Source organism: Augochlora pura, chromosome 2, assembly GCF_028453695.1.
Source record: "Augochlora pura isolate Apur16 chromosome 2, APUR_v2.2.1, whole genome shotgun sequence".
NCBI classification, from domain to species: Eukaryota; Metazoa; Arthropoda; class Insecta; order Hymenoptera; family Halictidae; genus Augochlora; species Augochlora pura.
The window spans coordinates 9,976,321-9,989,226 of NC_135773.1; the positions used below are offsets into that span (position 1 = coordinate 9,976,321).

Consider the following 12,906-nt stretch of genomic DNA (forward strand, 5'->3'; position numbering starts at 1 on the left):
AGGAGGCTTATGAAAGAATCACAGGCAATTAACGAAACTTGTCCGGGCTCTTTCGCCCAGCAAAAGTTTCACCCGTGTTCTTTACATTTTTTATACTTTCCTTGGCTCGTTTGCGAAGAAACGCGCCAACTTCCGCGATATCGTCTTCCATATGCTCTTATTACTCCGAGAAATGAGTGTTTAAAGATGCAGACACATAGAGAAGTTGAATGTACCCCATAAACGATGGCTTTTCGCTCCTGATCGCGAGCGTGTACACCTTCCTGCATTGTTACGAGTATTTTTATAACGTCCGCACGAAAAGCTGACGAGATATGTATCGATCGAGACCACATTACAGTCAATGATAGCTACATATTTATTCTTCATATTTCTTAAATAATAAACTGTGGATATTACATTTATTGCGCAATACAGAAGCTACATAAGCATTTATTTCTTTTGTCAATCATTTTGTAAATATATAACGTGCGAGTAAACGTAACGATAGAATATGAACGATAAAAAAGGGGAGAATCGTTCTCCAATAAAACTAACTTTGTCAACCTGACCCAGAATCTGATCTGCAGACCCTGCCACCTACGGTACAAACCTGGGAGGCTAGAATTTTCGCGGCCGAAAATTGCTTATTTCCCGCGTTACAAGACCGCTAGAGTTCCAGCGAGTTCAAATTAACACAACTGTATTTTTCATGCTTTCAGCGTTCCGATTGTTTTGCCATTCGACGTACTAATTTGTGCTGTGAACGCATAGAATCCGCAGTCGACTGGTAACACAGTTCGCCAGCCGAAGCGAATATCATGTTCACGCCCGAATCGTCCGTCATGCTAACCGTGGTGTCTGCGCGGTGCTTTAGAATGATGTACAATACGTATTTAAAAAATGGCGGGACGATTATGCGCGATTCGAGGTGTGTTCGGTAATTCGAAACTGAATTGAATAGAGGCGTGTTTTGCTCGCTCGGCTGTTCCAGCGGCAAACTTCTCGCGCCGCGTTTCAGAGCGGCGCCGATTCCGACATGCTACATAGTTGACGCGTGAAATTTCTCCGGGATGTGTAAGTTCCACGGAAACGTCACCAACGTTAACCGGTTCCGCGAATGAAATAATGGACAAGACATGCGCGGTCCGTCGCGTGGGAATACACGCACTTTTCCAATTAAGGAAGACGGAACGAAACGAGCGCGCCGACGTTCGCGCGGAGGGCGCGTCCGAACGTGTGCAGCGAATGAAAGTTCCGATCAAGGATTTCTGATATTACCATACGGCTTACGGTTGCGACGTTTCCTTTTACAAGGATTTAATGTCGCATGTTTTTCTCCGTCCAGTGCTTGTTCGGCGAACGAGAAAGTTTCCTTGAATGGCGTTGATGCAACCTTGCTTGTCGTTGCACGCTCGTGACCGGTAGAAAAAGTCTACCTGGACCCTTCATGAGTTATTTACGTTTGAATCGAACTGCTTCAATTTTGTTTCGATATTGGACGCACTAGTTTATTGGAGAGCGAGTAGAAAAATCTTTTAAATTATTGCAAATCGGCTAGAATGACTAGACTTAGGCAAGTGTGTTGTAATTATAAAGATTCTTGTAGACTCAGTTAATAATTAATTTGTTTGGATGGAGTATGAAATTGAGGTACTCGTCACGCGTTGTTCGTAAAATAAAAGAATTTGCTATCACGTTTATATAATTCTATTTGGCTAATAAAGTGGGAATGTAGTAATTTAATTTAAATCTATCGCACATTTCTTTGTTATTCCCAGTAGTCGCGGAATTAAGAAAACGTATTTTAGTCATTGTACCGAAAAAAAATAATTCAAGTAAATTTTAATGGAATTGAATTTTGAAGTCTGTTCGAATACTTTTTGCCAGTGATAGAGTTATTGATCATGAATAGTAACCATTATGCGCAACAGAATTTGACGAAATGTGCATAACATCGTTGACAAAACGCTATCGATGGAGATACCATCGATGAATAAATATTATCGTTGAAAGTTCTGATCGAATCGCGTCAGTGAAGCTGTTGTCGTTGAAACGTAAGGATGACCCGATATCGCGTATACCAGATCCGATCACCTCTCCACAATGTGCGTACATAACATCTCGCGTGCGCGAACTTCTCGAGGATACTCGCGATCAGCGTTTGAGCCCTTACAACAAAATAATTACACTAAACACTTGCCCAGTGAATGGGAATCGAAAATATAATTAATATCGCACACCGGCAGCCCGGTGCCGGAAATATCTTTTATTATTATTTACGACGACCGTCGCCATTAAATAAATCCGGTGCCATTTTCCTGAAAGCACCGGCGCGGACGGCCGTAAACAAAGCATAACAAGTTCCGCGTCCTCCGCCTCTGCAAACAGCGCTGATTCAATCCGCAGGTAAATATTTAAAAGAATGGCATTGCGGATCGGCGCCACCGTTTTCGATGTCCGTAATTTAAGCCGATGTCGCGAAGTCGCCGGAACCGTAGATTACGCGGATCCAACAAGAACGCAGCGAACCGCAATCGCCGGACGATGAAACTTTCGGAGTCGATCATTTTAACCATGTCGCGCCCATGATATTTACGCCGTGGCAATATCGTAACCAGGAATGTAACTGCTGAGCGCACGGCCGATAGTAAATCCATTCGTTCAGCAATATCGCGCTCCGGCCGCGCCCGCGAAACCATCCGTTTACGATTTTAATTTTTACCGTGCGAGATCACCGTGGAACCATAAATCGAAAGGACAACGGGGGATGCGCGCGGGAGTTCGATCCGAAACGTTCTCACCGAAAAGGAACGGTACTCTTGCGAAGCGATTACTGTAGAATTCCGTTTTCATAAACCTTGAAACAATTTTTCAGCTATTTTTGTCGTCGGTCCGAAATTGTTTGTTCAAGGTGAAAACACCATTTGTGTATGAATTAAACCTTTGCGCTTGAAGCCATTTTAAGCTTAGATCCAAAATTGCTGTTTTGACCAGCTGTAGTATAGTACTTAGTATAATTTATGCATGTGAAATTGAGCCTTGTGACTCGTAAAACTGTTACGCTTTTAACAGATGGGTCTTTAATGATGTCAACATTATTTTGTTAATTATATAACAATTTTCATTGGCGTTTCAGTGACGCCACTCGAGTGCAAAGGGTTAAGATAGGTAGCTACTTATTTATCTTTTAAAAGAGAATGATTATAAAAATTGATTAGCTTTTTATGCTTTATTATACAGATCGCCGCAGTGTGGAATTCACAATGTTTTCTCAGAGTCGCGAGTCGAATTAAAAACTCGAAGTTTTCAAAACAGTAATTACACGCGTTTTCATTTGCAGTTGCGTTAGGAAAAGGTTGCTCCAAATGGCCCCAGAAACTCATCATTTACCAATGTTACAATCTTTTTGATACACCCTGTGCTTAAGTAACACTTAATCACTAAACGTACCGAGCAGTGATATTGTATGCATTGGTGTGCATTGATTCGTAAGAGTGAGAAGATAAAATTCGTTTCGACTCTGTCAAGCTTTAATTATAAAACTTGCTACAATAATGTAATTTACTCAAACAAAGAGATCTCTTAAAGTTTATGCAATACTGTAAAACTAAAAACCGGTCATTTTGACCGTGGTAGGTTTAGTGTTAATCACTACTATATCTATAAAGTGGAGGTCGAAGGAGGTTTTCCCGAAGAAGTATAATTCCTTAAAACGTGTTTTCCTTCCAATCCTATGCAATCCAATCCTATCATCTTTGGTGGTCTATCTTGATTCTTTGCTATCCGCATCTGGAAAATTAGAATTTGAAGTCACACATATTTATCATCAGTATCGAGTATTGCGTAACTTTGATGACCTCTCTGAACTCTTGCTAAGCAAATTGTAACATAAAATTCATAAATCACCCTTTGGTCGGGTATTACACAATCGCAAGAAAGTTGATTCGATTAATGATTCAAATCAACATACACCAAAACGTGACCAGTTATTGTTTCAGTATATATTGCATATTTAAATCTTGTTGAAATAATAGAGAATTTCGTTAATTCTTAAATAACTACATCAACATATATTAATGTTGACTCGATCAAAGTTGCACGTTAAAGTCAAAAATACGATCACTTGTGACAGAAACATTTCTAAGATTTACAATTGAAGTGGAAGCAAAGTTGACTTTAAATAACAAGAATAAACATGTAGATCATCATATCTGCACCCATATAAGATTCAATTAATTTCTATATTTCTAAGATGAAATATAGAATTACTTTTGGCTTAAAGTAACTAAGACAGTGGACGAGGATTGACCCATTCAACTGTATTATTATGTTATTCATTTCTTCTAAATGAAATAAATTTTGATTTCTGTGATCTCGGTCTAAGAATGAAGATAAATGAATTATGAATTATTATTGACAATAAGAACATGATTAATAATTTTATTGCCAAATATCAATCCCAAAATGAACGCAACGAGATAGTTGACAGTTACTAGTAATTATTAGTTTGATTCTTTTGCGTTCTAAAAATCGAAATGCAGCTGTGAAGCGAATCGTAATGGAAGCGATTGAAGCCGGGTTTTTCCTGAAAAAGTCATGATTTTTCACATGTTGAAACGCCGCGAGGTTACAGGATGTGGTGCGGGAACATAGTATGAAACATCATTCGATCGGTTCGTGTCAATGAGATTTAATTGTTGCACGTAGTTTCGTCGAAAACAGTTTATAAAAAAAAAAGGTACAAAAGAGAGAATCCTGCAAAATGCAATCGTTCGGTTGCCCGATCTTCGGCCCGCGCGACGGCGGGCGCGTGAAAAAAATATTTGATCTCGTGTCACAATTTACAAAATCTACAAAACATTATTTGCTAAATCTTTCATCGAAGAGAAGCCCGGATCCTCCTCAGTGTATTTTCGAGTATGTACAGTTGTTCGTGGAAGCGCCGGAATAATCGAATGGAAATACGCGATCGTGAGATTGCCACTCGACGAAGCCTCGACCGGTTCACCGAATGTGAATCGTCGATCTTTTTAGATCCCGAGGACCATCCGCGGGATGACGTTCGCGCTCGTCGCCGGAAGACAATGAAGGTCTTGACAGGCGTATCCGCGACCCGTAGGCAGTCGCGGGGGGGTTGTCTTCTTTCGTTGTTCTTGGGCCGTCTCTGTGTTTTTGTTCGGCGGATCGTGGCGACGGCCTCGTGGTCCTCGACGTTTATGCATGTTCCTCTTTTGTGTCGTTTCTGCCAAAGTAATCGTGGGACGGGTCAGGGCCTCTTCGTGAACCGACAATCGGTGATTACAGCCAAGATGTGCGGTTGGTGATCGGTGAGCAAATTTCCTTCTAATTATCCTCGGATCCCCGGTGTCTCTTACCACCAGCCTGAAAAGAATTTTTCGTGCGTCATTCGGATAGGGTGGGCGCACCCGCGACGGACGATGTCCCGGAGCTTTTGTTTACGGTTCTTTGTCCCCCAGAATCCCCGCGGAGATTGTTTTTAATTATTTTGTAAGCCGACGGTCCCTTTAATCAAACGCTCGGAAACAATATATGTATAGCTATATATACCTACATACGTATTTTATATACGTGTATATATACATATATGCATATACATAGAACGAGAGAGAGAGAGGGAGAGAGGGAGAGAGAGAGAAAGGAGGAGCGAATTTATACGTGTATATAGGTGGAGGGATGGTCTGTTATGTCACTTCGCCCCAATTAAATCTTCCAAAGAATTGTTTGTTTGTTTTGCTCGTTTATCCGTTTAACTCTCGGGATAATTCTGTTAATTAATCGCGAGCGGCCCGAACGGGAAACGGAACGAGGCGCCCGGTTGTGCCGCTTTTATACGTAATGAATGATAGTCGAGGGCTTCAAGGGATAGATCGAACTCGGCTTTATTTTTGTTTCTGTTTTGTTTTTCTGTTACTTTGGCCGATTCGAAGTTTTATTGCCGCATCGGAACCCCGCAAACAGCTTAATTGGTATTTAAACTGCGATCGGTAAATTTAGACGGTTGACGCCCATTTATTCGCCGACGGTGGGGCATCCCCGTTTAACGATTCCGACCAACTGATTTCACGGCGTTCTCGCGATCGACCGATCCGACGGCAAAAACTTATTTGCATGCATTACCGGTCGTTAATATTAATACGATTTTCAGGAATCTACGTCATCTGATTTTGGCTCGGTCTTTTCGTATTACGTCACCGTAGACGAAATGGTCGTTCGAATATTGTTCGTCACTTTATCGCATTCTATGCAACTGTCTGCGTTTCAATATTCCATTTGAAGTAACTTGAATAAATCTATTTCGTTTTAGAATTTCACTGACTGGTTGTTCTAAGAGTTAGGTCGTCGAAATGGTCAACGATGTTATTAATCTTTGCGTAGAGACGCTTGTCTTAAAATCTTCTAACAGACAGAATAAGTTATTAAATGTAATGGGTATTGACGTTATTATAAAAGAACAAATCCAAACATATATAAATGAAAATGAAAGAAATTTGTTTGAAATTGCAGTGATTCTTCAAAATCGTAGACGAGTGAGGGATTATTTACTTGCGCGAAGTTAATCGAAAAGAACTCATTTTTACGCGTTATTATTCCTTTCACAATGTTTGATATTCCCGAGTGTGCTGCATTAAAAATTTATTTGAATTCTACTTTGTTTCACATTTAAGAAGATTCTGTTTCACGAAACAGCCCCCAATGGAACTACTACCATTAGCACAATTACGTAATGCTCCAGCTACACCTCCCTTCTGCAATGCTGCACACTTATAAACCTTCCACGATATAGTAATTCACTGTACGTATAGTACCACAAACCAATGAACACTAATAAATAACCGAACGAGTCAAAACGATCCAACTACAATTTTTGATTTTACAATTATGAAATCGATCCAATATATGACCATGCAATCAGCCAAAATGGATTCAGTTTTAATTGCATTGAATTGGTAACCTCACAAATTGAAATTGAGCAATATTTGTATTTTGCGAACTTGATCTGAGCAATTGAGATTCCAATGAAAGCATTTTCGTAATTCATATGATAGAATTAACTGTCACTTTGCAGCAAGGTATGTACTCCTTGTGTCAGCACGCTGAATGCCACGCGAATTATACTTGTTAGCACGCGCTGTGTCTAGCCAAGAAGTTGAATTAAGTGCAACTCCATCTGAGGATTAGCCCGTACGTTTTGTTAATTGGCTGCGCTTCACGTTTACTACGTGAGTCCAAAATTTGGCAAATCTAATTTTCAAGAGACTCGGAAAATAAAAACGAGATGCTGTAAAACTTTCTCGGACAATTTGTCAGATTAAAGATCGATTGAAACTTTCCGATCGGCGCACTTTTGAAAATCGTATTTGTATTTAAATAAATTTCTGCGGTTCACCAGTAGATGCTGAAACTAATAGCACCTGTGCGTATGTTATGTATGACAGTGCAGAAGTTCGTGGCAATGCCCTTTCTTTGAAATCTCTTTCGGATGGTCTTTCAGCTGCGCCGTTCTTTGAAATGAAACAATAAAGAAATAGCTCCCGTAAATGCGGCGTCGTTGGCACGAAAAAACACTTCCTGTTTACGCCAAGCTCAAACATCATATCCTAAGTCGTAACTCCTTTTTAAGTGTAATATTTTCCTCGGAGAACTGGATTATGTACCGAAGATTTACATAATGGGAAAAATGAATAATATACCGCCATCTTTGATATACAAAATCTCAAGTTCCATGTTTGCAACTTCTGCTATGAGACTCGCAATCGCGATATCATTGTGTCGAGAGTTGTCCTCAAGTATTAAAACTTGTTTATAGTTCTATCAAATGCACGGTTCACTGTCTAAAATTTCACACAAGTACTACTAGTTCCGACACCTATTATTAAATTGCGGAGAATAATTCAAACACCCAAACACGATCAACACAAATGTAACTTTGACTGGATGCTGCTAATATTAACCCACGGTAATGATCCCAAATGTTGTCTTATTGTGCAATAAGAGCTCAATTTCCTATACTATTATTAATCGGTGCACTAAGTATCTAGAATTGTGTTGATTCCTGCATTACAAATTCTGTCATAGCTACGTTGATTAGCACTTCGTTACGCGTAATAATAACAAAGAAACTTTGTATGTATAGTATGCTAACCTTTATTTCGACATTAAATGTTGACGATAGGAAAGTAGAATTTGATTTCGATTTAAAAAACGTGATCCACGTTTAATATTCCAAATCGTCACAACGAGTCTGACACGGTATTATAGGGCGAAGGGTAAACACATCTATTTGCACATTTTAGTCGGAGTCAATCAAGGTCCCATTATACCAGTTATTTTTGTGAAAATAATCCTACCAGTTAAGGATTAAAGAAAAAAAAAGTACAGAACTGAAAATGAATGGGAAAAGTTGAATCACTTACCACCTCCACCGCCGCCGCTCCATCCACCACCGCCGCCTCCCAGTTTCCATCCACCTCCGCCGCCGCTGGGCCATCCACCGCCTCCACCACCGGACCATCCGCCGCCGCCACCGCTGGGCCATCCACCGCCACCACCGCTGGGCCATCCACCGCCTCCTCCGCTAACGGTGATCACCTTGATGATCTTTCCGCCACCACCGCCGCCGGACCAGCCACCACCACCACCGGACCATCCTCCTCCGCCGCCTCCCGACTTCCAGCCGCCGCCACCGCCGCCGCCGGACCAGCCACCACCTCCACCGCCACTGGACCAGCCGCTGCTTATGTAACCGGCTGGAACGAAACAAGAGCGATCGTTGGTTTTCTTAACTGGTCGGGAACCGGTGTTTTGCCACTTTCCATCGGATTCACACCGGTCACGATGCACCGACGCCGTCGTCCGTCCGTGCAAAAACCGAGCGAGTGCATCGCGCGTACGGTGAATCGCGCGCCCGAGACTCGACCCGACTCCCCGCCGATCGATCCGCGCGGAAACTGAACGTTCGCGAATGCCGATGCCGTTTGTTGAATATTCAAAAAACAATAGCGGAATGCGGAGAATGCAGCCGGCTAAATGGTTTTATTAAAAATCCGCGCGGGTTTTTTTGTTTCGACGCCGGCACGGTCGCGAAGACAGTATTGTCCACGTGTGGTCAATTCGTGTTTTTATTTGTTCAGTTATTATTTGGTAATGTTTGCGTGGATGGGCACGAGTGAAAAAAAATATCGAGGAACGTTTTTCGTTTCTGCAGTTCTGCGGGGAACCGCGCTCGTTTGTAACAAGTGCGAGAAGAATGGCGTACTCTGTTTAGGATTTTTCATGGTAGAAATGTAGTTCGTTTCAATCTAAAGCAATCCTTTATAAGGGCGTAGTTGTTATTCTCTTTTTTCGCGAACATAATTACAAGCAGAACGGAAGAGGGGTTTAAATTGTTTATAGCGATTTACGGGATTGAATTTCTCAGAGGTGGGGGTATCCGCCGTGGGAAGAGTAAGTGCTTCCTTGATTAGTTCCCTCAATAATTAATTTCTGTAAATGTGTGTCCGCGAGCCGTGTTTTCCGATGCTCATGAATTCACAAGAAGAAAGTCTCAAGCAAGATGTGCTTACAGAAAACTTTATGTACGTGGTTGGATATTTATCTACATAGAATGTGGTAGCAAAAACACCTTCGAGGCAAATAAACCAAACACAAATTTTTCAAGTAAAATTCACGTACAATGACCTCAATATATGTACAATATACCGATTTAATCCTTGTGCCAATATTCAAAATTTCCTATATTGTTCAAAATATCATTGTGATGAAATATACGTTGGTAGTCAGCTATCCAGACAGTGATACAAGGATTGAAACCGTGCCAATAATAAAAATATAGTGATCACCGAAAACTAATGTAATTTGATGTCAGCAATGTATTATTCAATTAGCTTTTGATTTACCGGCGATTGTAGAATAATCTTTTACCAACCAACAATCTACCGAGAAATGTATCAATCAAACCAAATTGTCCTAGGCAAGTTCAATGCCTATACTTTTGTACTTTTCTATTTTAAGAAAATGAAATTTAAGAAACCACAAAAATCTTCAATCAACAAATAACGTCCAGTAGTGCAATCTAAGATGACATTTCCAATTATTCCTCAATAGAAAATTCCGACGTTGATTTTCAATATAACATTGGCATTGGGCTGCAAATATGTTATTTGGTAGCAAGGTATTCAAGCTATCAACAATCCTTCAAACATTTCCTCTTCCCAAGACGACGCAACTTAAAAGTCGGTTTAATCTTGTCGACCCTCCCTTAACGTCCCGTGCATGAAAATCCAAGTTCAGGATTAACAGGTGTACTCACCATAGGTGGTGGCTATGAGCGCCAGGAAGACGGTAACGACGAACACCTGTAACGATAGACCAGGTGAGTCGGAGCACACAACGTATAGAGATCAGGTGATCAAACAGAAGAGAGCCGATGCAGTTGGAGTACACAGATCCCACACTGCTCTTACCTTCATGTTGAGGAGGTGTTTGATGCCCATCGTCGGACCCGGCGCCTCTTTTATAGCTCTAGCCTTTCTTCGCGGGCCCCCGCCCTACCTTCTCCCCTCGGCGACCCCAGGTTCTTCATCTGCCGTTCATAACACCTAACTTTCGTGACCACCACTATCGCGACAAAAATCCCCCTACCATAATCTCTGGCATCCCGTGCACCTCGAACCCCCTCTTCGGGGTCACTCTCTCGCTCCCTCTTTTTTCTCTTCGCCTTTCTCTCTCTCTCTCTCTCTCTTTTTTTCTCTCACTCTATCTCCCCTCTTTCTCCGTCCTTCTTCTTCCACTAGCAACGATGTAACAATCCGCAAGCGGCTTAATCTTAACGGGCGATCGCGAATCCTCGACGGGGGCCAGGCCGAAGATGCGTCCGCGATCGCGACGGGCGGACGTCGTCGCGACGCTTGCTGATTGTTTGTCAAAATCGGGGGCTCGCTGTGGAAATTCGCCGACCTCGTTCGCCGCGCCGGAGGAAACGCGATGATTCATTATTGCCAAGATAATCTGGATGCTTGCTGAATGTTTAGCCGGCGGAGATGGCCGACGGGGATTCCGCTGGAACGAGGTCGGCGGCGTTCCCTCGATCGTAAGCTCGAGATGCAGACGCTAAATGCGTACGATCGTTTCTGAAGCCGGGAACGGCGCGTGGGCGGCTTGCAGATTTTCCACACCTGGTCAGACTCGATGTCGAATGATGCCATTGCGAATACAGGACCTGAGAATTATGGGTAATACTCGGGGACAGTCTTTGAGCAACCGATGGCTCCCGAAAAGCAGTCTTCTATAGCCAAAGCTTTGTCTTTTGTAGGATCTTATGGAATACATTAGAGATTTTTAATATTTTACAAAAAAAACTTTGTAAATATGAAGCATTCAGAAATAATTCACTTTGAGGTCCTTCCATGTATTAACAAATTCCTATTTTTACTGATGTGGACTGAATATTGACAAGGAAAATTATGTCGAAGAGATTCACTTTGAGACTTTTCGAGAGTTTTCCTATATTGTTACGGTAACTTCTTGCGCTATGATAACGAGTCAGATTCGTGGTGAAGATTTTATGCAAACTCTACTAAATATAAGTGAAAATTGAAAATAATTGAAGATAATTGAAAATTTTTACTGAATTAAAAATAAATTCTTCTGCTATCAAAGCATAGAAACGAAGGTAAATAAAGACAATATAGGTAACAAAAATTGTCTGGTCCTATTATTAAAAATATTAAGGACAAATAAATACTAATCGTCACAGCATGAAAGGAGCGATGGTGCAAGGGGAATCGAGTTTTTTTTCTACATTTTTTGTTACAGTTGCCTGCCACTTGCAATCTAAATATTGAAGTGATTCGTTTGAGAGCTTCCTCGATAGCCTTCTTACTTTGTCTATTTCAGAACATCGAGTTTGTCTTGCATGACGTTACAGATGCATAGCATTCCTGATTTTAATCTGAATGAGCGAAATGTGTTGTAGAGAAAATCGTTATTGAATATCTTAAGGGTTTTTCCTACTTCGATGACTCAATAAATTCGAATTCCTTCGTACACTTTGTTACGGTCACAGCATTCGCAGTCTAACTTCTTAAGAGTGAAGAAATTTTTGAAGACGTTCACTTTTTATCTCCGTTATGTATCTTCCTGCTTTGATGGATTTTTGGTGTTTTTAATGATTAGTTCTACTTTCCACATTTTGTTATAGTTGCTTAACACGAACGACTTGATTCTCGAAGAGTAAGAAGTGTTCGAAGGTGTTTCAAAGGAAGGTTTCTTTTATTTTAATTTTTGAGGGTCCGCCAGTGCATCAATGATCTAAAAATGGCATTTATTTGCGCAATCCCACAACATTACATTGAAAGTTTTGTATTATAGCATAAATTCATACAATTGGCAATTTTCCTACGTTGAAATTTACAAACCACGATTGAGGTTTATGCGGCCAATTAAAACCAATTCTGTGAAACCATTTTTCTGAAAACTACAAATTTATTGCAATGGCATCTTATTTATCATCTCTTAGACTTCGAACTTGGCTAATATATCTCGAATTAATATCCCATTTCTATTCGATTCAAAAGAATGTTAGCTTTATTTCTAAAAATCCAATTTGTGCATGTGAAAGGTCACCTGAGTCGACACATGTTTTTATTAGTATGTTTTGTTTCGTATTATAAGATGTTTATCCTTATCGAGGATCGAAATAATTTCGATTCCTTCTCTCTCGCACAACAACAGCGGCCGATTTTATAATAGCCACAGGCACGCGTTTTTTTTTTGTATACTGTTGCGGTTACGTCATCGTTGGATGAAATCACCATTTTTGCATGCAAACCATGTTTTATATTCTCTAAGGATTAGCGGACACCTCCGCAAAGTTTGGAATTGATTTGTTTACCACTGTAAATT

General features: G+C 40.9%; 1 protein-coding gene across 3 annotated transcripts; it reads right to left on the reverse strand.

Annotated features, from left to right (window-relative positions):
• Positions 1–3,468: 3,468 nt before the first annotated feature.
• LOC144477546 (uncharacterized) lies at positions 3,469–10,544 on the reverse strand. Of its 3 annotated transcripts, none has more exons than XM_078195283.1 (4): positions 10,467–10,544; positions 10,313–10,358; positions 8,421–8,750; positions 3,469–3,771 (listed from the first exon to the last, which is right to left on the reverse strand). In XM_078195283.1, exons 1-4 carry the CDS (start codon positions 10,494–10,496, stop codon positions 3,746–3,748), a joined length of 432 nt encoding a protein of 143 aa, XP_078051409.1. In that variant the 5' UTR covers positions 10,497–10,544; the 3' UTR covers positions 3,469–3,745. The 3 variants fall into 3 exon arrangements, with proteins under 3 accessions (XP_078051409.1, XP_078051403.1, XP_078051414.1); XM_078195277.1 differs by having other exon boundaries at positions 8,418–8,750; XM_078195288.1 differs by lacking the exon at positions 3,469–3,771 and adding an exon at positions 4,708–5,364 and having other exon boundaries at positions 8,418–8,750.
• Positions 10,545–12,906: the final 2,362 nt, after the last annotated feature.